The sequence below is a fragment of the Tachypleus tridentatus genome, chromosome 13 (assembly GCF_004210375.1).
Source record: "Tachypleus tridentatus isolate NWPU-2018 chromosome 13, ASM421037v1, whole genome shotgun sequence".
NCBI lineage: Eukaryota > Metazoa > Arthropoda > Merostomata > Xiphosura > Limulidae > Tachypleus > Tachypleus tridentatus.
This window is the reverse complement of record NC_134837.1, coordinates 260,243,635-260,270,625: the sequence shown is the minus strand read 5'-3', so window position 1 is coordinate 260,270,625 and position 26,991 is coordinate 260,243,635. Positions and strand designations below refer to the sequence as shown.

Sequence of the window (26,991 nt, the reverse complement as noted above, 5' to 3'; positions counted from 1 at the left end):
ACTCGAATATCTCACAAGTTTAAGTAAAATCATGGCACTTGACATGTATAGAATCAGTTTAAGTAAATGTCGTTAAAAATCCAAATTACAATAGAACTTAGACAAATGAAGAATGATTTGGATGTCTCAAGAAGTTTTTTGAAAAGCTGAAATAAACCTTTCAAGTTATTTCCTGTTCGTAAAAACTGGCTGCAATAATTATTGTATTGCTTTGAATGTAGAAGTCACAATTATAAAGTAAACTGTAAACACTATTAATTACTTTAATTGTATTCGGTTCATACACCTGTGAAAGAGATAGGTTACAACTTAATAACAAGCGTGAGTTACGTTTGTTTAAGAGCAAACCTACGCAACGCTATGCGGACATGAAATTCTGACTTTTAGCGTTAGGAGCCTACAAGCTTATTTCTGACTCACTGGAATCGGGGGTCGGGGGCTTTTCATTAAAAAATCTCGCGTGACCAATATGAATATTCTTCTGACACAAGGTAATCTAGCGTTTTTTCCTTTGACCATCAAAGTTTAAGGTTTGTGATATTTTTACTTGCTAAAACGGAGAAGGAAATTACCTCTGCTTTATTAAGTTTAAAACGATATACATTGTTTGTTATCTTAAAAAGGAAAGATAAAGATGTAGAAAACTACTGGGAAAACAAAGCTATCGATCATTTGCTAACTTTACATCTTTTGTACTCATAATCTCGGCTTACAGTCTTAAGACAAACACTGAGCAGATTTATCGCATATCGGAGAAGGAAGTTTTAAAATCTTTGTTACTCGGGGTAAACGAACGCAAGAAATCATTTCTAAATTAATACTGACTTATCACAGCAAGCTGTCTACACAAATCAGAACCATGGCTATATTTATTGTAAAGACGGCTGGTATGGGTGTTAAAACTTTAATTAAAATAAACTATAGAACAGTTTCTCGACCTTCTTAGGTCATCTTCAGGCTAACAAAGGTTAAAATAACTACTATAAAAGTTAAAATATATCATCAGTTGAGTACCATCGCTGTTTATTATACTTTCGATTACAATACCAATAATATCTCATGAGATTCGGCCAGATTAGGAGATTTGTAACGGTTTTCGTAGCAGTGGAGAAGACCACATAAAACAAGTGTGCTGCTAATCTCAAGAGGAGTTACTGACAATGAGCACCATCGATATCGACCAGAGATTCCAGTGTTCTTAATTAATTAGATTGGCTGTAAGAGGTTGACCTCATAGCGCGGTCTTCTTCGCTAGCTCAGTAACTTAATTATGTTCTTGATCAGCGATGAAACAGACTTGCTATAAAGAAAAACAAACAAACATAAAGATAAAATGGAATGTTGTGACACAACAATTAAATGTATATTAAATCTTACAATTTCCACAAAAAATAGTCATAGTTCCCATATACTTACTTTTGTTTGACCAATATACTGGAAGTTACATTTTCGGCATTGGATTAAGTACATAATATTTTAACTAGATTGTGGACTTAGTGATTTTGAACTGCTTTTGGTTGTCTTTTATTGGAACGTTTATTTGTTTCCTGTATGAACTTATAGGTTTGGTATTGCTGGCTGTTGCAAGGTTGACTTCCACCTGGTGTCGAATTAAATATTACTTTAGAGTGAGCTAAGTGTTAATGCAAAGTTATAATTTTTCTGAAAGAAACGACAGGAACTTCTGTAAAAATAAATTCTAGTTGATAATTAAGCTGAAGGAGGTAAAAGTGTTTCTTTAGTATCTGGGACAAGTTTTTTTTTTTTAGGTGTGGGTGAGAGGTAATAACTTGTGGAACTCTTCTTGACGAGTTTATTTTAGGTAATTGTTTCAAGGCAGATTTACGTGGTATGTAAAGAATTGTTAACTTTGTCAAGTTGTTGGGTGATGTTGTTCTGTTTATAATATATTTCAGTCATAGTCTGTTCAAAATAATTAATGTGACGGCCATAGTTCTTACTGTTAGAGCATATCTTCCTTAATCTAAGTGCTTGATTGAGTGTCATATTGCGTGTGGTGTGTGAAGGGTAAAAGCTTTGATTATGTCAGTAATGTGGTTTATCCGTTGACTTTCGGTGCAAATCAATGTGAAGAACTCATCTTTTAATGTTAGGGTTACATCCAAGAAACTTATTTAGGTAGTGTATTAATATAGAATAAAGTTAATAGAACTGTGGAAGGTTTTAGCATGTCTATGCAACGTCAGTAATGAATGTTTGTCTCCTACCGAATTAAAAACAATTCATCAATGTAGCGTTTTCAAAATATCGGTTTATCTGTTCAACTATCGAAGATTCTCGTCTCTAAGTCTCCTATGGATATAGAACTCAATACTAAAGTCAAAACCACTAAGTGTAAGAACTAATTCAGCTAAGTCTTTAATAAGTTTAATGTTGGGTTTGTCAAGTTTTATCGTAAAACATTCTAGGACTTTTGGACATTCGTCGGGGGTAATGTTTGTGTTGAGAGAAGAAACATCCATAGTACAGAGAACATCTTCCATATAATCGAATTATCATGAACTTACCTTTTGTTTTGAATTATCTTCTATATCGTTACCAAGCAAATCAATAGATTCTTCGTATAAATTCTTCTAACACTTAGACACATGATACAGCTAGGAGATTTCTTCGAGGAAGAACAAACAGGGGAACACGTTTACTTGTAATTGCAGCGATTAATCACCGCCTCACGTGGGGACTCGGTCCGAATCTCACTGCTCTAGAAGAACTCATGTTTCGCCTGGTTGAAGATAAAACAGCTTAAAATAAAGACATAATATTAAAAGTCAGAACGAAGTCTCATAAATCCTTAAAATGGCTTTAAACGAAATCGTCCAACTACAGCGTTCCCTCCTATAAACAATGACTGTAGACTGTGATTTAACAAAAACATTAAAAATGTTATTTCATACGCGTGGAATTTTCGCACGAAGCTGTGTAAGAGTTATTTGCGCATACGCATCAACTGATGTTCTAAATGGAGTGGATGCAGTTAACAGCACTTACGCCAACTCTTGATTATACTCTTGACTTACCGAGTAACAAGGTTTGACTGTCACCATTATAACGCATCCATGGCCCCAAATTTCACAACACGTTGTTTCAATGAACTATGAACTTTAAGATTCAAAATCTGACCACGCTAATCACAAGGCTGCTCTCTTCCTGTCCTTTTAATTACATATATATGTGCATTTTACTGAAAGTATTTCTACAGAGTACTTGGGAAAAAAAGCAATTTCGAAAACAAAAAACGTTTCTGATTTCACCCCTGTAATTCCAGAAGTCATACCTAACCATGTTAGTCGTTAATTTGTTGGGCCTCTAGTATTTTAATTGAGAAATATATTAACACGTTATTTGTTGTACATTTACCCGATCGTTAAACATTTCAAATGAAGAACTTTAGTAAGAATAATTATTACTTTATTATTTTAATTAACTAAACATCAAATTTTTCCTAATATTTTAAAGAAGTGTTAAAGAAAAAAAACTTAATTTTTATTTTCGTAATTAGGCTTAACTACGTAGACTGGATCACAGTGTATTTTGGCTCCTTTGTCATCACGCGAACTATTAGTCACGTCACAGTCTTAGTGTTAAGTGTTTGAATACTCTCAATCCCATTGTGTTTTAAAACATTTTCTACAGACGAACCTGAAAGAATATTAAGCATACTCACACTTCTTTTTCTCTGTCTCTTTCTTTATAGCCCGCCCCTCAGTGGTTCGACAGTATGTTTGTGGAGTTCCAACACTAAAAATCGGTTTGTAATATCTGTGGTGGGCACAACAAGGATAGCCCATTGCGTAGGTCTATGCTTAACTATAAAACAAACATAGATACAAACATAAACTTTCTTTATAAATGTACTGGACCGAGGGCATTTAGTAGACAGCTTGTTAGGCTGTGGGTTAAAGACTCCAAGGTTCAAGACTCCATATGCTATATAACACACTCCGCAATTCAGATGGGAAAACGTTGTGACACTCAGTATGGCTAGTAGCTTAGAAACATCCGCGTGTGTGTGTGTTTTCTTATAGCAAAGCCACATCGGGCTATTTGCTGAGCCTACCGAGGGAAATCGAGCCCCTGATTTTAGCTTTGTAAATCCGTAGACTTACCACTGTACCAGCAGGGGGCAGAAACATCTACATTCATAGCAGAAACTGTTGACTTGGCAGTGGTTACAATGAAGGATATCTGTGCTAGAACCCCAGTGGTTTCTGGTCTGGCCGTTTAGTTCTTGCGAAATGTAAGGATGGGTCAGGTTGAAACTATCAAATAAAGAAGCATGAGATTAGGATGAAAAGAGAAAGAATAGTATTTTGACAAACATTATTTTACAGGACCACATTTTAGGAGAGAAAGAAAAAAACACACACACACACAAACTAGCACACACGACAGACTTCATTCTTCTTATCGTAAGGTTGGAATTAGAGCTAATTAATTAAGAGCTAATCCCCCAAACTGGCTTGAAATAGTCATCGGTCTTAACCACGCGCAAAATTCTGTAAAGACATCGGTTTAAACCACGGGCAGGTATCTGAAATAGACATCGTTTTTAATCACGTGCAGAATTCAAATAATTTGATTATCCTCTCATCCTACTTAGCAGTGGTTCTTAAGTGGCGCGGCGGTATGTCTGCGGATCTACAATACTAGAAACCGGGTTTCGATACCCGTGGTGGGTAGAGCACAGTTAGTTCTTTGTGTAGCTTTGTGCTTAACATAAACGGTATCAGTACATGAAAGTCTTTAGATAGATTACCACCACCATTATTTTACGTGGTGGTAAATACATACTTCTGGATTGGCACCTGCTATAGATACTACAATGTGTACGAAAAGTCTGGAACCATGGACGATTTACAGCTTTTTTAAATTCCAAATACGTCACTGGTTATAGCACTGCCAAATCATGAGAAGATAGAAGTAAAAATGATGTTAATCGAAATTTTGCTCATAAAACAAGGAAATAAATTAAACGCTACACCACTAAGGGCGTGCCTATAAGAAAGCGTAGCCAGTTTTATGTTTTTTTTTGGTATTTTTTAGCTTAAAGTTAAGATTTGAAGCTACTCATGACTTGTTTCCAAAATCTTCAAGTTGGTCAAACTCGATCGTTCCAAGCAGCTATTAAAACCTCTAAGATATTTATTGTTCATGTCACAAATTTACAGCATTATTTGACAGAAATGATATTACACGTTCGCTTGATTATGGCATTAATTAAAATTAATTAATATGAACTTTCATATTTAACCATTCAACGAGAGCATTATATCACAGATTGTTCCCTTGATCGCGTAGAATTAAATAATTTCGGCAAGTTGTTGGTTGAAAAGAAATAACAGTATATTAAATAAGTTGGAAACGTAAGTTGTCAATTTTTGTTTTGTCACGTTGAAAGTTAAGTTGAAAAACAACATCACTCGTTCAATGTGTTATAACTTTAACGATGGACTGGGGCATGGCCTGGAGATTAACTCCGCACTTTGGGTCTGTGGATACACTTTATTAGTGACTGTCAACTACCACTAATCTTTCAGGCAAAAGTAACCCAAAGTTGGCGGTGGTTGCTCTTGATTGTTTTCCTTCCCTCTAGACCAACATTTGAAAATTAGGGTCAGCTATGCGTACCTATTCTTTATGTATCATTACGCGAAATTTTGAAACAAACAAACGAAAATTAACAGAAATATGAATGATTGAAGCTAAAAATAACCAGAAAAATATTAATATTTATTATTTTTATCTTAGTTTAATATTCGATGAGAAATAATGTTTGAACTTACACATATATAATATACTCTGCTACACGAGTTTCTCCTTTAAATATTTTTTTTCATTAAAATATTGTGTCACGTGGTTCTAATCGTTCAACAAACTAGCTGTACAAAACGCTTTAGCTTAAGGAAGGCTGTGACGAAACCACCTAGTCATAAGCCTTCTGTGCAGTATTGCACTGTCGATTGTTTGAGAATTCACCTTGACGACGCATGCTTGCATTAACTCTGGTTTTCAATACCCATGGTGGGCACAGCACAGGTAGCCCGATGCGTAGATTTGTACTTTCAACAACAAACAGACTTATAAATATTTATTTTTTATGATGATCTATTTCACCAAACCAGATCTCAATGTTGCTATTTTTAAACTTTTTTTTTTTGTTACCGAGCTACTCTCAAAATTCAATTAAAATCACTTTAAATACTAATTTTTTATGAGGTTACTATTATCAAGTTAGTTATAACTTAAAGGTTTATCTAAGACTTATTCCTTTATTTTAAAATGAAAAATTTAAAACAACAATTGGAATTGCGGGTTTTGCTGTCACGTGGTCCCATGACGGCTTTACAAGTCTAAACTTTACGAGCTATTACACATGATACACTGAGAACTGTTGGCATACAAGGTCAAATTGAAGTTCCATCTGTCTCTCATTCGCGTCTGGATAATTCCCAATAATGTTTTAATAGGGTTTTTTCTAATATTTCTAAGCTTAAGGTCAGTGTCAAAACTATGTTGTTTGATGAGAGTTTGAAGTTGAGTGACATGCATACTACCAATGAAAGAGGTAATTTTCCATTATTCAAGTAAAGCCTAAAGAAAGTTCTTCCAACGAACAGATTTGTACCATGAGATAGTCCACTGTTTTCTTGAAGTGTTGTGTTTGGCAAGTGTTTCTCACCTTATATGGATTAGTTTGTTCAACAGTGAAACTGCATTCACGTTTTACGTTTATATTTTAATTAGTTATGTATTGTTTCTGTTTATAAATGCATATTTGAAAATTTTATGATTGTATAAATTTATCGCGATGTTGTTTGATTTGTGGAAACGTCTAAGCAAGATGGCGTCATTAGCATGTGCAAGAGTTAGTGGATGATCCTTGCCCTGCAATAACTTGTTTGTTTTTTAATTTCACGCGAGGCTACTCGAGGGCTATCTGTACTAGCCGTCCCGAATATAGCAGTGTAAGACTAGAGGGAAGGCAGCTAGTCATCACCACCCACCGCCAATTCTTGGGCTACTCTTTTACCAACGAATAATAGGATTGACCGTCACATTATAACGCCCCCACGGCTGAAAGGGCGAGCATGTTTGGCGCGACGGGGATGCAAACCCGCGACCCTCAGATTACGAGTCGCACGCCTTAACACGCTTGGCCATGCCGGGCCCAATTCTATTAAGACACAAATTATTACTAAAACACAGGTTAAAGTCTTAGTTTGCACAGTAATCATAGTTGTTTAAATTATTATAAAAATAAACTAGAGCTTCAGGTTACACAATAATCACCATTTAAAACGACTAAATATTAACTACACGTGATCTTTCTGAAAATTATTCACGTTTCGGTTCTTTCAACGCTCGTGCTCATCGATTCCTTAATGTAGTTTCTGAACTGCCCCGTTGTTCTAAATACGGTGTGACAGCTTTCCTCTCAATTTATCTCGTGAGAAAAGCAGCAAATAACGAGACAGATGTTTTGTCTTTAAACTTCCTTAAACGTTATTATCGGTGACAGTGTGCTACTAATGGCACGAACAATTTTCGCCGTTTTTTAACTACTAATAACAAACACATGCGTGATGCTATGTGCTGCCACCTATAATGCTTGAACAGAGACAATGGCGCTGAACTTTACATCTCATAAAATGTTTACATTCTACTTTTCTTCTTTACGACGAAATGAATTAAGTTCCTTTGTTTTTACGTTTTTGTGAAATATTACAACTAAATCTCTCCTAAGATGAGTATTGTCCCCCTGGTGGGACAGCGGTAAATCCTTGGATTTACAACCTTGAAATAGTGGATTTCATAGTTATTTTTATAACGAGCTTATAGTTGAGAATGTAAAATGTGTTTAGCGGTATATTGTAGGATCGAACCGTATCCAGTAACACTAATCACGAGGCCAGTCTCGGCCCTATGATATAAATTTATAAATCGATATAACTTAGACGTAAGTAAGGATCATTCGTCCAAGGCCAACCATTACGTGTATTATAATAATATATATATTTTGGTACTTATAGAATAACAGGATTGTTTGTAAACAGTTTGATACTGTAATATGAGACGTTTGTGTTAGTTGGCTGGTTAGTTTGTTGTTAAGCGTGAAGCTACATAATGGGCTATCTGTGTTCTACCTGATTGTTAGCACTGAGACTTATGGGTGAGCCCTGGGGTGGCACGTGAGTTAAAATTTTTAGTTACAAAACCTTTGTATGTTGATAATATAGATACAGGTTAAATGTTAGACATAAGACCTTGTGAGGATATAAGTTTGTTTTTGAATTTCGCACTAAGCTACACGAGAGCTATCTGAGCTAGTCGCTCCTAATTTACTGTTATAAACCTCCAGATTTACTGCTCAGTAACCGGACTGATTGGGGGGTGGGCATGTACCAACCGTACAAGTCATAGATTATTTAAATACTTTTGTCCTACTCTGTTTAATCTTCGAACTCCCCTACAGTTGCTAAATCTCCAAACCTGTGTCGTAACACACACTTCAACGAGCTGTTTTACTTTGTATTTTTCATAGCATATTTATTCACGACCCAAATCTGTATCTATATGATGTATTTTCGTTGTGTTTTATAGGTTGATACCAAACACACTTACTTAGGTTTTGTTTTAAATTGTGAAGTCCTTCCCTTTAAAAAAATAAAAAGAGGGGGTAGGATAGATTCCAGAGGCATCTTTTCATTACCGAATTGCTCCACCATTAACCACTTGTGTATTACGTACACGTACTGTACGTCAGACGTTTTAAGCGTACGGGAACTGACGCGTAGCCAACGTTTTAAACCAGCCAATCGTCTTCCGTCGTGGAGAGAAGGACTGTGGCTTAGACAATCTCTGCCCTTATCCTTTCGGATCGATTGTACTCTCCCAAAATCTCTGAGGCGAATCAGAGATTACGTTTGGCACCAGATCAGAATTGCTGATCAAGCTGGACAGTCTCATGTTTTTCGCTCCATAGGCTCAAAGAAAAAAACCATCTTCTATCACTTTATCACCCCACGTGTTCCAGTTCTGTCTAACAGACACAAAAACGAATAAAAACCCCATCAATTCAGTCGAAACTATGGGAAGTAGACTAGTTTATATAAGCTATAAACACAGCGGTATGGTTGAATATAGTTTCCTATGTAGTAAACCAATAACTCCATCTCTTCTCCCACATCAGTTGTCCTAGACGCTCGAGCCATTCTTTTCTGCATTGTTGAAGTTTCTACGTATTTGTTTTTTTTTAACAGAGTTTACTAGTCTGTCTGTCTGTCTGTATAATATATGTTTTGTTACTTCCCTCTTTTTTATTTCTTTTTGTTGTTAGAATGGGCTATAATGGGCTGTCTGTGCTCTGCCCACTACGGGTATCGAAATCCGATTCTTAGAGGTGTGCGTCCGCAGATATACCGCTGTGCCACTGGGGGGCGTTAGGATGTGAATAACAGGCTGTAAGTCCTAGTTTATAATTATATAATCTTGTTAACATACTACCAACCACACAGAATCGAAGTGTAAAAGGTGCTTTAACAGAGGTTAGACTAAAGTACCGTATTTAGAAAACGTTAAATAAATCCCATGATATTTTCTAATCTTCTCTAAGCTCGAAATAAATGAGAGCGGCTAAAGCTAATTAAGACAGACTGAATATTTCCAGTAACGATTAAAGGAATGAAAGTCACAGATATTTCTCCAAACGATTTTAATCTCGGACGAAATCTGCCGGAAGTGAAACCGTGATATAGAACTGACGTTGTTTTAAGTAAGTTGATGTCAGTTACCTCCTTTAAAAAAAAAAAAAAAAAAAAAAAAAAGACGTAAACCTGACTTTGTTTCAAGTACAGAAAGAATTGTTGATAGTAAAGTCAAGCAAAAGCACTACATTATTGAATAACTGCGTCAAGTTCAATTCATATAATGACAAAATAGAATTAATAATTCCACTGAATAGTAATTAAAAAAACACTGATAAGACATAAAGTTAAATGATCCGTCAAAGAAACGTATAAAGTTAAATCCCATTACGAAAACGCGAAAAGAAGTTGGACGTTAAAGCATAAAAGGTTTGAATTTCGCGCAAAGCTACAATAGGGCTGTCTAGGCTAGCCGTCCCTAATTTAGCAGTGTAAGACTAGAGGGGAGGCAGCTATTCATCACCACCCACCGCCAACTCTTGAGCTACTCTTTTACTGACGAATAGTACGATTGACCGTCACATTATAACGCACCCATGGCTGAAAGGGTGAGCATGTTTAGTGCGACGGGGATTCGAACCCGCGACCCTAGGATTACGAATCGAGTGCCTTAACCACCTGACACCACCTGCCGGGACGGCAGAAAAGGAATTTTAAGACATTCTATGCTACACTTTTAGTTGAGAAAATTAAATTAGAAAAATAATTTCTTTTTATTCTAATAAGTTGTATCTTTTAAATTCACTAGTGATGATCATGAGGTTAAATGTTTATTTGATGAGAGTGCAGATGTGTTAGAACACGTTTGGTTACGCAGCACTATTATTTTTAAATAACGTGTAATGCTGATTAAGGAATGATTTTTTCTTCAGGTTTGGGGTGTGGAAAGATGATAAATGGCGCTTGTTAATACTGATCTGTTGGTTTTTTTTTTAATTTGACTAATGGGTGATGCCAATAAAGAAAGATTACATATGCTAAGACATATGTGGATTTGTGGTTAATTGAAATGTTCTTAGCTGACTGAACCTAGTGTTATATTATTGGGATTATGGCCGAAAATCCTGTTAACAGTGAGAGTACCCAACTAATAATAAATAAGTCATAATATTTATAACTCTAAACGTAATAACAGATTATTTAATTAAAGAGACCAAAATCTGCAAGCGAATGTAACATGTCCCTGACATGGACAACTTTACCCCAGAAAAATCGTGAAAAACAGAGTGAAAAACCTAAAACTGTCTGTATCACTGGTTGGGACCCATAAGAAAGTATCTTTGTATCAAATCCCTTATAAGTTTGTTGACATACACGAAAACCCTAAATTTTACTTTCCTCGTTTAAAAATTGAAGAAAAAAATAAAACGTCCAAAATTATTTACATTTCTGTTTGTGTAAAAAACCAAACCAAAACTTTTATACCAAATCACATGTAAATTGACCGAAGTACGGTGGAATTATTGTAAAAAAGTCCAAATTATGTTTTTTGGGGCATCTTGACTCCATACTTATTCTCATGCTCTATGTTGTTTACTGTTTCCATGTTCCCGTAACATGATTTTTAATATTCATGAATATTTATACAAGTGTACTCGGTAAATAATCATTGTACAGAGTACCCCAATACAAAGAAAACCGTATTTATCTATCACTTTAAAACTATTTGTAAGCAACACTCATGAGCTAAACATTACGACATCAGAGGAAGACTATATGAAGCATGTTTATGCACGTGTAATGCTTTTGTATCTAAACTGTAGCTTCCAGAAACCCCGTATTTATTAAGAACATTCTGCACAGGTGGAACTTTCCCACATGTGACCGTACAGGATACATTGAAATGAAATTGGATATTCTACAGCAAGACTTTTGGTTGACTTGGTGTTGTGAAAACATCATACTGACCTGGTACTTTATAAACGTCAGGTTGATTTTCTGCTCTATAAACAAGTTTGTCATAACTTGATTGGTAAACTTAGTGTGAACTAGTAAGTTTCTTAAAACTTAAATTAACACGAAACTCATTTGTTTTTTTTTATTTTTCCTCAATGGCACAGCGCTAAGTCTGCGGACTTGATACCAGTGGTGGGCAGAGCACATATAGCTATTCTTAGTTACAATCAAACAGGCTTTCTTCATGTAAGAATTTCTACACATCGAAATCATTGTAATATCTATTTTTTCAGATTCACACAGCTCAAAACATTTAGCTTCTAGGACAAATTTTGACTTTTTTGAACTTTTATATGTGATATGAATTTTTACAGTTTTTTTTAAACATACGCATGCCTGGTTTATATCACTCGTATAAAGAAATGTGCTTTTTTCTGCTAGAACACAGCATCCTAGTTTGCTAGGATTTCTGCACTATTACTGACAAGGAGTAATGGATATTTTTGACCAGTTTTTAGGGACACAGTGTATTTGTTGTTTTTTTTATTAGAATTGAAACTGTTCCAAAAGACGGATAGGTTGCTTTTAAGAACATTAACATTGGATATAAACAATATGTTAAACATTTAAACAACGTGTCAAACATTTAAACATGTTAAACGTTTCCTAAAGTTTCACGACATTTGACGTCCCTACCACTTGAAACATTTTCTTAAAGTTTCCACGACATTTGATGTCCCTACCACTTGAAACATTTTCTTCAAGTTTCCACAACATTCGATGTCCCTACCACTTGAAACATTTTCTTCAAGTTTCCACGACATTTGATGTCCCTACCACTTGAAACATTTTCTTCAAGTTTCCACGACATTTGATGTCCCTACCACTTGAAACATTTTTTTAAAGTTTCCACGACATTTGATGTCCCTACCACTTGAAACATTTTTTTAAAGTTTCCACGACATTTGATGTCTTGACAATTTCACACACTTCCTAAAGTTTCCATGGTATTTGATATTATGATAACTTGCAGACAAATCAAGTGATAAGAGTGATAGGCAACTGCTACTAGTCACTTAGAACCATCGACGAGTTGGCGTTAAATGGTATTGACTATTTTTTTTTCCATCTAGTTATTCACCTTACAATTTGGTATTGTTAGCGCAGATATATCTCGAATGGTACACAAAAACAAACAAATCCAAGTTAAACAACCTACACTAACCTGGATTTTATGAACTGGTGCTGTTTGGATGTATTTCCGCACTTTGTTTGTTTGTTTGAATTTCTCGCAAAGCTTCTCGAGGGCTATCTGCGCTAGCTGTTCCTAATTTTGCAGTGTAAGACTAGAGGGAAGGCAGCTAGTCATCACCACTCACCGCTTACTCTAGGCTTACTGTTTTACCAAAAAATAGTGCGATTGACCGTCACATTATGATGCCCCATGGCTGAAAAGGCGAGAATGTTTTGTGTGTATTTCGGGGTGAACATTGAATAGTTGGTTATTTTGGGATCTATTTGCGCGAACTGTGCCTGAACCTTGGAACATTTCGTGAAACAATTGACCTGTCTGCAGCCCTACACATTCCATAACAGCTTTTCATCTCCAATTGACAAATGCATTTACAATTAACAGAAAATATTAGTTTGTTACGTTTCAGTTGAGATGTGTCGTTACATTCTTTGTTTAGCCGCATACTATGTTTTCAATTTCTTGATTTAAATAAGTTTGTTTTATTTTTCAGCAAAGGTACAATTTTTGCAATATCTGTGATATATGGTATGATGAAGTGACTGAACAAACGTGTCATTTGTACATCAACGACAGGACATTTCCAGAATTAGGGGACATCCATCATTTCTTCCCCACTTCCAACCAACGGCTTGCGATCTCACCCTTGGCCATTGGAAGATAAGATGGGGTTGATGAAGTACATCCCAGCCCTGAGGTAAAAAATAAAAAACTGCCTACCTCACATCTATAAACGAAAAAAAAACAAACTTACCAGACGTCGCTTGGCGTTTACTGCTTGGTAGCTGATGAGAAAATTTTGGCAGTTGTATAATATTTTATGTGCGTAATCCTGAGTCGTTTTTCATGCTTAAAGTCGATACACTCGTTCCGCTAAGCCTATTGAAATCAGGAAGTCTACGTACGACAAAAAAAATTAAAAAATGGAGTGATTTATGGGTTGAGTACATTGTCAATATCCTTGTTCTTGAACCTTTTTTACAGTAATGTTCTATTAATTCTTTACTTCGTTCCATATTTGACATCTTTATTGGGAGGCAAATTTCTAACAGATGCAAAGGCTGCATTAAACTTGTCAACAAAACACTTAAGTAATATATTTTTTGCAGCATCAAAATCTGATAAGGTGAATTTATTTGTTAGTTCAAACACGAAATATCCAATCAGAAACTTTCAAGATGCTCGTTTATCATGCTAAATTTGATAAATAAAACTCGGTGTAAACACTGAGCATGTGACATGTTTCTTAACGTTCGTTCAACACAAAAGTAATGGAGAAGGTGTTAGGAAGATAGAACAGAGTTAGAAACAACACAAACTGATGATCAGTATTAAAGGGAAAATTAATATCTTTAAAAATTTAAAATATACAGCTATTATATGAAGTTAAAGTGAGTTTAATATAATATTCATAATTCAGATATCTTGGGTTATACTGCAAATGATGGAAAATTTGTTGAAGTTAGAATTAAAGCAATAAGGTTTTAGATCAAATAAAATAAAAACAATGGTTTTAAAGGAAGTTGTGTTTTATCAAGGAGGTTTTAGTTTGTTAATTTGAATTATAAGGATCATGGGTTGTTTAGTTTCATTATGAAGAAGGTTTTGGTTTTCCAGGTTGGTTCATAAGGAAGTCATGGCTTGTTTAGTTTCATTATGAAGAAGGTTTTGATTTTTCAGGTTCGTTTATGAGGAAGTCTTGGCTTGTTTAGGTGCATTATGAAGAAGGTTTTGGTTTTCCAGGTTGGTTCATAAGGAAGTCGTAGCTTGGTTAGGTTTATTATGAAGAAGGTTTTGGTTTTCCAGGTTGGATCATAAGGAAGTCGTAGCTTGGTTAGGTTTATTATGAAGAAGGTTTTGGTTTTCCAGGTTGGTTCATAAGGAAGTCGTAGCTTGGTTAGGTTTATTATGAAGAAGGTTTTGGTTTTCCAGGTTGGATCATAAGGAAGTCGTAGCTTGGTTAGGTTTATTATGAAGAAGGTTTTGGTTTTCCAGGTTGGTTCATAAGGAAGTCGTAGCTTGGTTAGGTTTATTATGAAGAAGGTTTTATTATGAAGTTTTCAGGTTGGATCATAAGGAAGTCGTAGCTTGGTTAGGTTTATTATGAAGAAGGTTTTGGTTTTCCAGGTTGGTTCATAAGGAAGTCGTAGCTTGGTTAGGTTTATTATGAAGAAGGTTTTGGTTTTCCAGGTAGGATCATAAGGAAGTCGTAGCTTGGTTAGGTTTATTATGAAGAAGGTTTTGGTTTTCCAGGTTGGTTCATAAGGAAGTCGTAGCTTGGTTAGGTTTATTATGAAGAAGGTTTTGGTTTTCCAGGTTGGTTCATAAGGAAGTCGTAGCTTGGTTAGGTTTATTATGAAGAAGGTTTTGGTTTTCCAGGTTGGATCATAAGGAAGTCGTAGCTTGGTTAGGTTTATTATGAAGAAGGTTTTGATTTTCCAGGTTGGATCATAAGGAAGTCGTAGCTTGGTTAGGTTTATTATGAAGAAGGTTTTGATTTTCCAGGTTGGATCATAAGGAAGTCGTAGCTTGGTTAGGTTTATTATGAAGAAGGTTTTGATTTTCCAGGTTGGTTCATAAGGAAGTCGTAGCTTGGTTAGGTTTATTATGAAGAAGGTTTTGGTTTTCCAGGTTGGTTCATAAGGAAGTCGTAGCTTGGTTAGGTTTATTATGAAGAAGGTTTTGGTTTGAGTACGAAGCAAATTGTGAGCTATATTCCTATAAAGGCCCAGCATGGGCAGGAAGTTTAAGGCGTTCGACTCGTAATCTGAGGGTCGCGGGTTCGATTCCCCGTCGCACCAAACATGCTCGCCCTTTTAGTCGTGGGGGCGTTATAATTTTACGGTCAATCCCACTATTCGTTGATAAAAGAGTAGCCCAAGAGCTGGAGGTAGGTGGTGATGATTAGCTGCCTTCCCTCAAAACTCACACTGTTAAATTAGGGACGGCTAGCGGAGATAGCCCTCGTGTAGCTTTGCGCGAAATTCAAAATACAAACAAACATTCTTGTATGGAATATATTTGGTATGCTGAAAACAATGCTGAAAATGGTGATAATTTATATGAACAAGATAAGTGTAAAGGAAAAATAATAGAAAAAAAAATGTTTACGAAATGTACGAACTGGTTCATGGTTCAATAGAAAAGGAATGGTACATGGCTAATGCCCAGCTGAGATAATGTATTTTGATAAGTTCCTGCAATTTTAAGTAAAACTAATTGGAAATCTGATATCATAGCTTTAACTGAAATGTAGAGTCATGAACATTAAAGGTTACTACATTGAAGTATATAATACATATTTTAAATGTGTAAAAGTAAAGCTAGGACTAACGGTATAATATTTATGTGGATAATGATTCTGAGGTGAATAAAAATCTGTCAAATCTTAAAACAGTGCATTTGTTGGAATTTTATTTTAAAATATTAACGTTTGAGCGTTTCTCAGTACTGATTTGTAGATGTCTTGAAATTGTTTTTTTTTTTTAATTTCGCGCAAAGCTACACTATGGCTATCTGCGCTAGTCGTCCTTAATTTGGCAGTATAAGACTAGAATGAAGGCAGCTAGTCATTACCACCCACCGTCAATTATTGGGCTACTCTTTTACCAAAGAATACTGGGATTGACCGTAACATTCAAACGGATGAAACGGCGAACACGTGACGGGGATTTGAGCCCTTGACTCTCGAATTGCTAGTCGGAATTTTGTAAACATGTTTAGTTTAACGGTTCTTAAAATCAATGTACCCCGCTAGTACAGCGGTATGTCTACGGAGTTACAACGCTAAAATCAGGGGTTCGATTCCCCTCGGTGGGCTCAGCAGATAGCCTGTGTGGCTTTGCTATAAGAAAAACACACACACGCTCTTAAAATCAAATATATTGATTAATATAGTAAGACTGATAACATTCTTCTGTGTTTTGATTTAGAATCTCATATACAACACATCAAAGTAATTATTATTAGGATGAGTCAGTATTGGATTTAGATAAATTTATAACATACAGGGTGTTTTGAAAAAGAATGTGTGATAATGTGAAACAATAAGAGGGACGTCAGTATAGCATTTAACAATGTGTGATAATGTAAAACAATAAGAGGGACGTCTGTATAGCATTTAACAATGTGTGATAATGTAAAACAATAAGAGGGACGTCTGTATAACATTTAACAATGTGTGATAATGTAAAACAATAAGAGGGACGTCTGTATAACATTTAACAATGTGTGATAATGTAAAGCAATAACAGAGACGTCTTTATAACATTTAACAATGTGTGATAATGTGGAACAATAACAGGGACGTCAATATAGCATTTAACAATGCGTGATAATGTAAAACAATAATAGAGACATCAGTATAACATTTAACAACGTGTGATAATCTGGAACAATAATAAAGGCATCAGTATAACATTTTACATTGTGTGATAATGTGAAACAATAATACAGACGTCAGTATAATATTTAACAATGTGTGATAATGTAAAACAATAATAAAGACGTCAGTATAACATTTAACTATGTGTGATAGTGTAAAACAATAAGAGGGACGTTAATATAGGATTTAAAAGTTTGTGATAATGTGGAATAATAAGAGAGTCGTATGGTATTTGAATGTGTCATAAATAGTTAAAATAACTATTAGATAAATTAAAAATTAACTGGAAATGAAATGTAAACTTTGGATCATAGATGTATTTTTAGAATACTAAGGATTTTGTTTGTTTGTTTGTTCTTCAGCAAAATTCTACCCAATGGGCTATTTGTACTCTGCGCACTTGAGATGTCAATACCAGATTTTTAGTGTTACAAGTCCTAACTGAGCCACTAAGGGGCCGTATAAAATAAAATAAACTAAAAGTCTAATAAAATAAATTTGAAAGAGAAGCTTATAGAAACATGTTTATAAAACTGATAATAGAAAGAAAGCTAAATTATTTAAGATCCAGTAGGACTAATAAGTGACTTGAGATTCAACAAGACAAGTAATTAATTTTAGGTCCAGTAAGACCAGTAAATAATTTTAGGTCAAGTAGGACAAGTAAATAATTTTAGATCCAGTAGGACATTTAAATAAATTCATATCCAATAAGACTAGTAATTTACTTTAGATCTAGTAGAACTAGTAATTAATTTTAAGTCCAGTAGGATCATTATATGGAAGCATAGAAAGAGTTGTCTGTTGAATACTTTTATAAATATAGTTTCCCTAATGAAAATGATCCTGTTAAAATAATGTCTAATTAATTAATTTTTTTCTGAATATAATCTCAAACTCAAGTTTGAGAAGTGATAGAACAACTGGGACTCTGGGAACTGGGACAGATAAGACAGTATAGTAAAAAATGTAGGGAAATAAAGATAACGTTGCGTTTTTAGTAAAAATTTCATTCCAGGAAAGTGTATTTTAGGAAATTGTAAATGTTATCTGAATGGGGTGGTATGAAAATGCTGTAGAATTACTGACTCATTTGATTTGTAGAGAGTATCTCACAAATTGTGGACAAATTTGTTTAAAAACGTTTTAATTTCTTTTGATAAGTTCACAAGCTTCTTTGCTAATCAGGCTAGGCTTAGGAAAATATAAAACATAAACTACAATATTAGAGTAGACTTGTATAATTTATAAACATTTGAATAGTAACTTCAAATCAGTGTAGGCCCGGCATGGCCAGGTGGTTAAGGCACTCGACTTGTAATCTGAGGATCTCCTGTTCGAATCCCCCTCACACCAAACACGCCCGGCTTTTCAATCATGAGGATATTATAATGTTACGGCCAATCCCACTATTCGTTGGTAAAAGAGTAGCCCAAGAGTTGGCGGTGGGTGGTGATGACTAGTTGTCTTCCCTCTAGTCTTACACTGCCAAATCAGGGATGGCTAGAGCAGATAGCCCTATTGTAGCTTTGCGAGAAATTCAAAAACAAACAAACAAACCAACGATTCGTTATTTAAAATAAAAATCTGTTGTTTACTTCAAAGCCAGCTATCAGTTTCATTACTTAAAGTTTAGCTAAACCTAAGGGAAAGATTCAAAATACGTATAACAAAATTGCAGAAATGAAACTTTTATTACAAACAGAACTGTTCTGCAGTATTATTATGAGCCAGTTTACCGGTCTTCACCCATTCCGTTTAAGGAAGAAACAAAAGGAACAGAACTTAGGAAAGTATGACATAAATATGTTTTCCGATGGAAAGAAAAAGTTATACGATGAAACAGCTGAAATGTAGTTGAGCTGACAAAGCTTTCTGTCGAACACATAGAGACACATAATCTAATATGACAGTTCACGCTCATTCTGTGAGGTCGTAACTAGACCACTTACCAATGAACACCAGTGTCTTAGAACGAAACTACACAATAAGATTTTGAAACTCTCTGTTCATCTCGAGGAATAGAGCGCCGAACTCATTAACCCCCAAATTTACCGCAGACCCCTGGGCGAAATAAAATCGTTACCTAATATCGGTACTTATATCACAATGTTTCCTTCTTTGGTTATAGAAAAAGTAAGCATGTGTTAATTCTTTATGAGCCACACTTTCCTTCTCTTGATTTGAAAGAAGAAAAACAAGGCGATCAGCAGTTTGTTTGTTTTTGAATATTCGCGCAAAGGTACTCGAGGACTATCTGTGCTAGCCGGCCCTAATTTAACAGTGTAAGACTAGAGGGAAGACAACTAGTCATCACCACCCACCGCTAACTCTTGGCCTACTCTTTTAACAACGAATAGTGGGATTGACCGAAACATTATAACGCCCCCACGGCTGGGAGGGCGAGCATGTTTGGCGCGACGGGGATGCGAACCCGTGACCCTCAGATTACGAGTCGCACGCCTTAACACGCTTGGCCATGCCGGGCCGATCAGCAGTATCCTTGGATTGAGGTTCGAAGTAATTCAATAAATTAAGATGTAAACTAATTCTATAAATTGAGGTGTAACTAATTATATAGATTGAGGTGTAAACTAATTTCATGGATTGAGGTGTAACTAATTATATAGATTGAGGTGTAAACTAATTCCATGGATTGAAGTGTAAACTAATTCTACAGATTAAGGTGTAAAATAATACTATAGATTGAAGTGTAAACTAATTTCATGGATTGAGGTATAAACTAATTCTATAGATTGAAGTGTAAACTAATTCCATAGGTTATGGGGTAAACTAATTCTACAGATTGAGGCCCAAAATACTTCTATATGTTTTACTAACGGTTTTTGTATACGTCACAAAATCTCAAGTAAAAAAAAACATTAATACAACAGTTTCTCCGCATGGGGGCAGTGACTCCAAGGTGAAGTTAAAGAGAGCCCATGATTTGTCTGGACGCAGTGTCCTTCTTTTCTTCCAACCTCGTAGATCGACTATCGATCGCAGAAGTTTCGCGGTTTGAGCAACTTCTTAGCTCTTGGAAGCAGTAGATTCGATTGGACTAAAAACAATCAGCGACTTGTAGGTCTGAGTTTTCAGCTTTTACTGAAATCGCCGGTGGCCATTACTTTAAAGGGTTTTAAGAAATAAATATGGCAATAACCCGCATTTACTGGATGTATAAGTAGACGAATGACAAGGGAGAATTAATGATGTTACTCATTAGATCTCAGAAGCATCAGTCTGAAAATATTCTCCAATGAGATGATAATATTGAATACTGAGATAACACCTCGAAACTCATGAAGACCACAAGATGCCTAGAAATATACTACAGTAAAATGTATTTTCAGGTCGCTTAGAAACAAGGCTTTAGTTACGTATTTCACTCATCTTCGAGAAAATTTTGACTTTCAGAATGGCTGTGTGGGCATTTTGGCACAACACATTTTCAGGTCGCTTAGTGACATGGCTTTAGTTAAATCTTTCGGTCAATGACGTATTGAGTTTAAGAATACCAGTTTCGAACGCTGTTTATACACTCCCTTAAAGAACAAAGTTACTTATACAGAACTTTCACGTTAAAAACTATGCGGAAGTTTCAGTCGCTATGGTATAGAAAACGGTCTCTTTTCCAACAATTAATATTCATTTGTGCTCTGTTTTCGTTCATTTGCTGTTACGTTTACTTCAAAGTACTGCAGTGTTCTAACAGACACCATGTGATCACTGGTCAGTCAGTTATATCTGCTTCTCTTTTAAGCAGCGTTCACCGACACAAGGAAGACAACGAATTAGAAACAGTAAATGGAGTGAGAAATTCCGGTGTCTACAAAGATTATGTGGTCAGAGCATGGTTGCCGAGAAAAATTCAACAGCGATATAAACATTTTGTTGGGGGATTCGGTAAGAAACTCCTGAGGAAGAATCATCTTACGGAAATCCCCTCGAAAGATATATCGAGCGGGAAGAGACTTCTCTACAGCAAAACGTCCTTTAATTCTAGTGTAGCGTTTCGAAAGAAAAGGAGCTACAAGAAACGGTCCCTTCTGAAACGGGAAGAAACGCAGAACTTTCCAAAATCGAGGCTTCCTCAAGCGTTGATAATCGGAGTAAAGAAATGCGGAACGCGAGCACTATTAGAGTTTCTCCGACTTCACCCGAACGTCCGTGCTCCTGGTCCGGAGGTCCACTTCTTCGACAAGTTTTATCACCTGGGGCTGGAATGGTACAGGTAGGTTAAGATTTGTTTTTTAATACCTTATTTCGGTCCTTCACAATTCGCTACATTGCATTTCGCGAGAACAAATTCTAACGTTCGACTTCTATGAATTAAAAACACACAGCCTCAAGGGTGGTTTCAAGGTCCAAATACTATTAATCAAAACACATCCCCAAGGGTGGTTTCAATTTCCAACTTTTATCTATCAAAACACAGCCCCAAGGATGGTCGCAATGTCCAAATGTTATTAATCAAAATACAGCCTCAAGGATAATTCCAATGTCAAACTTTTATCCATCAAATTACAGCCATAAGAGTGGTTATAATGTCAAACTTTTATCAGTTTAAACATAGAATTTTAGACGTTTCAATATGATCGTAGTTTTATATCCTCAACTTTCGAGACATCAACTGGGTATTCGGGGTAATTTTAAATAGAACCGGGGCACGACCACCGCGTGCCAGCGCTTAGCGACACCACTGATACTCTGCAGGCCTAACGAAGAACCACTTTCGAAGATACAGTACAAAAACAAGAAATGATTTATCATTTCATAATACTGAAACGTGGTTGAAATGGAAAAAAAACCAAAAAACATCATGAAATGTTATCAACATATATGTAGATAATGTTAATAAATAAAGTTAGATTTGAGATTTATTGGTGTGTTTCACATGGGGAATCACCTGTCGAATATTGTTTCTCTTTTAGTTATTGTTGTAACAATGCTTCACTTCACTTACGTCACAGCGTACTTTAATTAGGATCATTCTGAAGTGTGTGTGAATTTGAAGATTTATAAATTTTGTTTGTTTGTTTTTGAATTTCGCGCAAAGTTACTCGAGGGCTATCTGTGCTGGCAGTGTAAGACTAGAGGGAAAGCAGCTAGTCATCACCACTCACCGCCAACTCTCGGGCTACTCTTTTACTAACGAATAGTGGGATTGACCGTCACATTATAACGCTCCCACGGCTGAAAGGGCGAGCATGTTTGATGCGACTGGGATTCGAACCCGCGACCCTCAGATTACGAGTCGAACGTTTTAACCCACCTGGCCATGCCGGGCCTGTTCTAAAATAAATAAATAACAAAAGAAAACAATTAGCTGACACTCTCTTTTCACTTCCGGTTTCACAGTTGTTTTGGTTTAGAATTAAATAGCACCCACTTGAATTTCACAATAATATTTTTTCTTTCCTCAGTGGGTTTTGCGTAAAACATAATTCTTCAAGTCTAAAGTAATTGGTTTATTTTTTCTTCAGAACAGGACTGTCCAACAGTGCTGATAACACTATATAACAAAATTTTTACTTTTCTTGTTCCTGGGCAGGAAGTGTCATTTCCCAACTGCTTATGCCTAAAGTAAATGGAAAATGCCTATTTTTATCTTCAGACTTTGCTTTTGTGGCCTGGGAGCGTATAACAAAAACATGATGTGAGACTATATTTGGGGGCTAATACATGAAAGTGGTTTACATTACAGTCGCGAATCTCGAAAAACTACTCAATTTTAAACATTTTTGTATAACTTTAGTATAAATACATGTAAATCTTGATTCATATGTTGTTTTATTCAGAAATGATTATGCTAATAATATTGTTATGTAAACGAAAATGTGCACATCTGCCTGTTTTTACATAGAAATTTCTAAATTTCATTATCCAGGTCACAAAAGCAAAATTTGAAGGGAATAATGGCCATTTTCTGTACTTTTACAACACAAGCAATTAAAAAATAACACATACTATCCAGAAACAAAATATGTGTTGCATAGTGCAATCCAATATTCAACCAGGGTTGTTCGCTTGATTCCTTTGTGATTATGAAAAATGAGTGCTCAGTTTCCCTGATACTCGTGTATAACTCATACAAATATATTCACGGATCTTTAATACAGCATATCGATTAGTTGAGTAATAAAAAAATTCAATTTTTTTCACACAGTGAGTTCTAATTTCAGTGTGTTTTGTGAACGATGTAATTAATTATTTTTACCTAACGAAACATTTCTGACACTGTTTAATATTCTAGGCAACAGATGCCACGGACGTTGATAGATCAGCTGACCATTGAGAAAACACCGAGCTATTTTATTGGTAAGCAAGTACCGGCCAGAGTTCACAACATGTCACGTGATATGAAGTTGCTACTAGTGGTGCGTGACCCTGTGACTCGCGCAATTTCTGATTATACGCAAACGGTGACTAAATGGCCTCAAACTCCTTCCTTCAAGAATATGGCGTTTTTGAACGCTTCGACCGGACTGATAGACACTTCGTGGCCAGCTATCGGTATAGGAGTCTACGTCCGTTACCTCCTACTGTGGAACCGTTTCTTTCCCCGCCGACAGATCCACGTGGTTAGTGGGGAGAACTTGATAAAAAACCCGGGCAAAGAGATGATGATGGTACAAGATTTTCTAGGTCTGCCTCGCATCGTGAGCGACCACCATTTTTACTTCAACCAAACCAAAGGCTTCCCTTGCGTTAAAAAGTCAGAGAACAAAGGAGTCCCTCATTGTTTGGGGAAAACGAAAGGTCGAACTCATCCGGACATTGCCTCAGAAACCATTGACAGACTCCGAGACTTTTATCGACCTTTCAACCAAAAGTTCTTCCAAATAGTTGGAAGGGAATTCACGTGGCCATGAACTGTGCACTGTGCAGTCTACAATTGTCTCTACATACATGCTTAAAGAATTCATTCATAAATCAGTTCTGGATTTCTAAAACTCATTTTGAAAAAGTCTTCAAGTAATTCCGAATATTTGAAATCCCTAACGATCAATACCATGTGACTGATGTAAATCAAAGGTCATGTCCAAAATATTATTATGTGACATTAAAGGCTTCGAATCTCGGGATCCGACCGGAAATGAAAATATTCCGTTTCTTTCGGTTCTATTTGTTCTTAATAATTACGTTATCTCTCTTCCTTCTCTAACGTAAAAGGTACATTTTTGTATCAGCTTTCAACCTGCTTTTTTTACGATTTATATCTTAATTTGTTTATCTGTTTTGAAGTTAAGCACAAAGCTACACAATGAGTTATCTGTGCTCTGCAAACTATGAGTATCGAAATCCAATTTCTAGCTTTGTTACGTTCACATGCATATCGCTTGGGAGGGGGACTAATACCTGAGAAGCTGTGAATATTATAATTATCACGAGAAATTACCGAATTATCGATATTTTGATAAAGTCCATAATCTTGCTGAAACTGAATATATTTATAAAATGGAATATTTCTCAACGACAAAAAAGTGAAATTTTAAGATGAAAGTAACCATTTTAATGCTTTTATAAAACAGTGCTTCACGACAAAATATTGGACAATTCACACTTTAAAATGATAAAGATACTAATTCAAATTATAGACTTTTTTAAAGCCGAAAACTGAGTGCTGTTTACTAAAGGGTATTTATTAACACAATCCCGAAAATCTAGGAATTTATGTGGTGAATTTATATTAGCATTCAGGATCTCGGAATTTTTATCCCAAGCAGCCATTCTAGATCAAAAGTCGTGTCAAAAATCATTGTGACCGTTGTGAATCAAAGGTCGCTGAATTTTTTTAGTATAAACTGTTTGCTACCAGAAATCAACGTCTAGTAAAATAGTATTAAAAACAAACAAATAAACTTGTAGAAGATTTGGTATAAGTCCCGAGAACATGAAAGTAATAGGTTACACTGCTTGTTACTGTTCATGTGTTATCTGAAGATTTCCTGGAGTAAGTATGGTAAAATAAAGATATCGTCACATGAAACCGATTGAAACTAAACAGGAGTGAAATCTAGAGTTTAATTCCTGCCGGATACACGTTTTGTACTCTAATTAACACTAAGACTGTTTCTACTGTTTAAATCTATCTAGCACTATCACAAATAACGTTGAGATTGTTATATTTTCAAAACACTTTTCAATGCAAAATACTGTAAATGTCAACTACATGACATAGTTGTAGAATATCAACTCTGTAACATAGTCATAAAATATTAAATCCATAACATAACTGTTGAATATCAAATCCATAACATAGCTGTAGAATACCAACTCCCTGACATAACTCACATTAACTTTGAAATATTGCAAAATGAAGTTTCTGAGAGACTGGTTATTTTATTTAACTAAAGAACCTTATGAAACACCTATGAGTGAATAGTGAGCTTAAGGAAAAGTCCCCCCATATGTCAGCAGTAAGCTTACTGACTTACAACCCTAAAATCCGGGGTTCGATTCTTTGTGGTGACAAAAGGTGGATCGCCTATTTCGTAGCTTTGTGTAAAAAATAATATTAGGAACAAGTAAACCTTTTTTCAAAGCATTTTTTAAAATTTTTCCATGCAGTAACAAAATTAGAACTTGTATATATTACATTACCGTTAACCTATTCGTTTCTGTCTACCCATGTGCATGATGGGTATTATCTGTTAGCTGAAGGCCTAACCTGCGATGGACTACAATTAAGCTGGAAGTGAGTACCGGAATCTATGTGTCATCTCTGGATGGAAAGTATTTGACCTGCCCTTTGGATAAAACATGTTTTATGTCGTACATAATACCAGGATCTGTGTTTAACATAGATGTGAAATTACAGCAATAGATGCACGTAGCGGTAATCATTGGTTATTATTCACATTCTAGAAGTTAAACTATTAGATACATTATGCTTTAATTCAGTTTGTTTACTTTAGAGGAAAGCCACATTGGACTATCTACTGTGTCCACCGGGGGGAACAGAACCCCACAGTTTTGCGTTGTAAATCCGTAAACATGCAGCTGTCCCCCAGGGTACATTGTTTAAGTTTAACTAGCGTTATAACCTACAGTTGTCTTACCGGGGAACACTGTTTAATTTAACCAGAGTCGTAACTTACCGCTTTCTCACAGGAGACACTGGTTAATTTAAATAGAGTCGTAACTTACCGCTGTCCTTCTTGAGGACACTAGTTAACTTAACTGTAGTCTTTATAAGATATAAAAGATAGAGCAATAAGTGCGGTAAAGAAGTATTTTGTTCTGACTGGTTTATTGCCGAAAAACCATTTGAAATAAAATTGCCGTGCATGAAATTAAAAAACAAATATTATTTTCAGTTGCTAAAACAAAATGAATCGTTGAAAAATTGATGGCCCTTTAGCATTAATTATAAATAAAAGAAGTTCGATGGAAGATAAAGTAATTTACATACAAATAATACCCTAATTAACAATTCTAATACAAAAGACCAAAAATTATACTAATCAACTGGCGCGAGTTAGCTGGTTCTAATGCACATGTGCAGGGTTCACAAACGGCGTTTGATATCTACAGCAGAAAGCATTATTTAGCAGCTGGTGATAGACAGACGCACAAGCGAGCAGGTGACAAACAAATGTTATAACAAAGAGCACCACCTTCCAGATCCTAATTCGTTAACCATTATCATGAGACTGTGATCTTGTTGTATTTAGATCCAGCTGAAAAAAATAGTGAAAAAAATATTTATTAACTGTTCATACAGTTTG

The 26,991-nt window shown here is 35.5% G+C and overlaps 1 protein-coding gene across 2 annotated transcripts; it reads left to right on the top strand.

Annotated features, from left to right (window-relative positions):
• Positions 1-13,409: 13,409 nt before the first annotated feature.
• Positions 13,410-26,775, top strand: LOC143238481 (heparan sulfate glucosamine 3-O-sulfotransferase 3B1-like). 2 transcript variants are annotated; one of them, XM_076478755.1, is made up of 3 exons: positions 13,410-13,570; positions 21,024-21,491; positions 23,514-26,775. In XM_076478755.1, exons 1-3 carry the CDS (start codon positions 13,539-13,541, stop codon positions 24,130-24,132), a joined length of 1,119 nt encoding a protein of 372 aa, XP_076334870.1. In that variant the 5' UTR covers positions 13,410-13,538; the 3' UTR covers positions 24,133-26,775. The 2 variants fall into 2 exon arrangements, with proteins under 2 accessions (XP_076334870.1, XP_076334869.1); XM_076478754.1 differs by lacking the exon at positions 13,410-13,570 and having other exon boundaries at positions 20,212-21,491; positions 23,514-25,377.
• Positions 26,776-26,991: the final 216 nt, after the last annotated feature.

Excerpts from the sequence above, each read along its gene's own strand:
- LOC143238481 (XM_076478754.1), top strand. The coding sequence starts at position 20,848 with ATGCGGAAGTTTCAGTCGCTATGGTATAGAAAACGGTCTCTTTTCCAA. Across the intron at positions 21,492-23,513 it reads CTGGGGCTGGAATGGTACAG|GCAACAGATGCCACGGACGT; the intron begins GTAGGTTAAGAT and ends TTAATATTCTAG.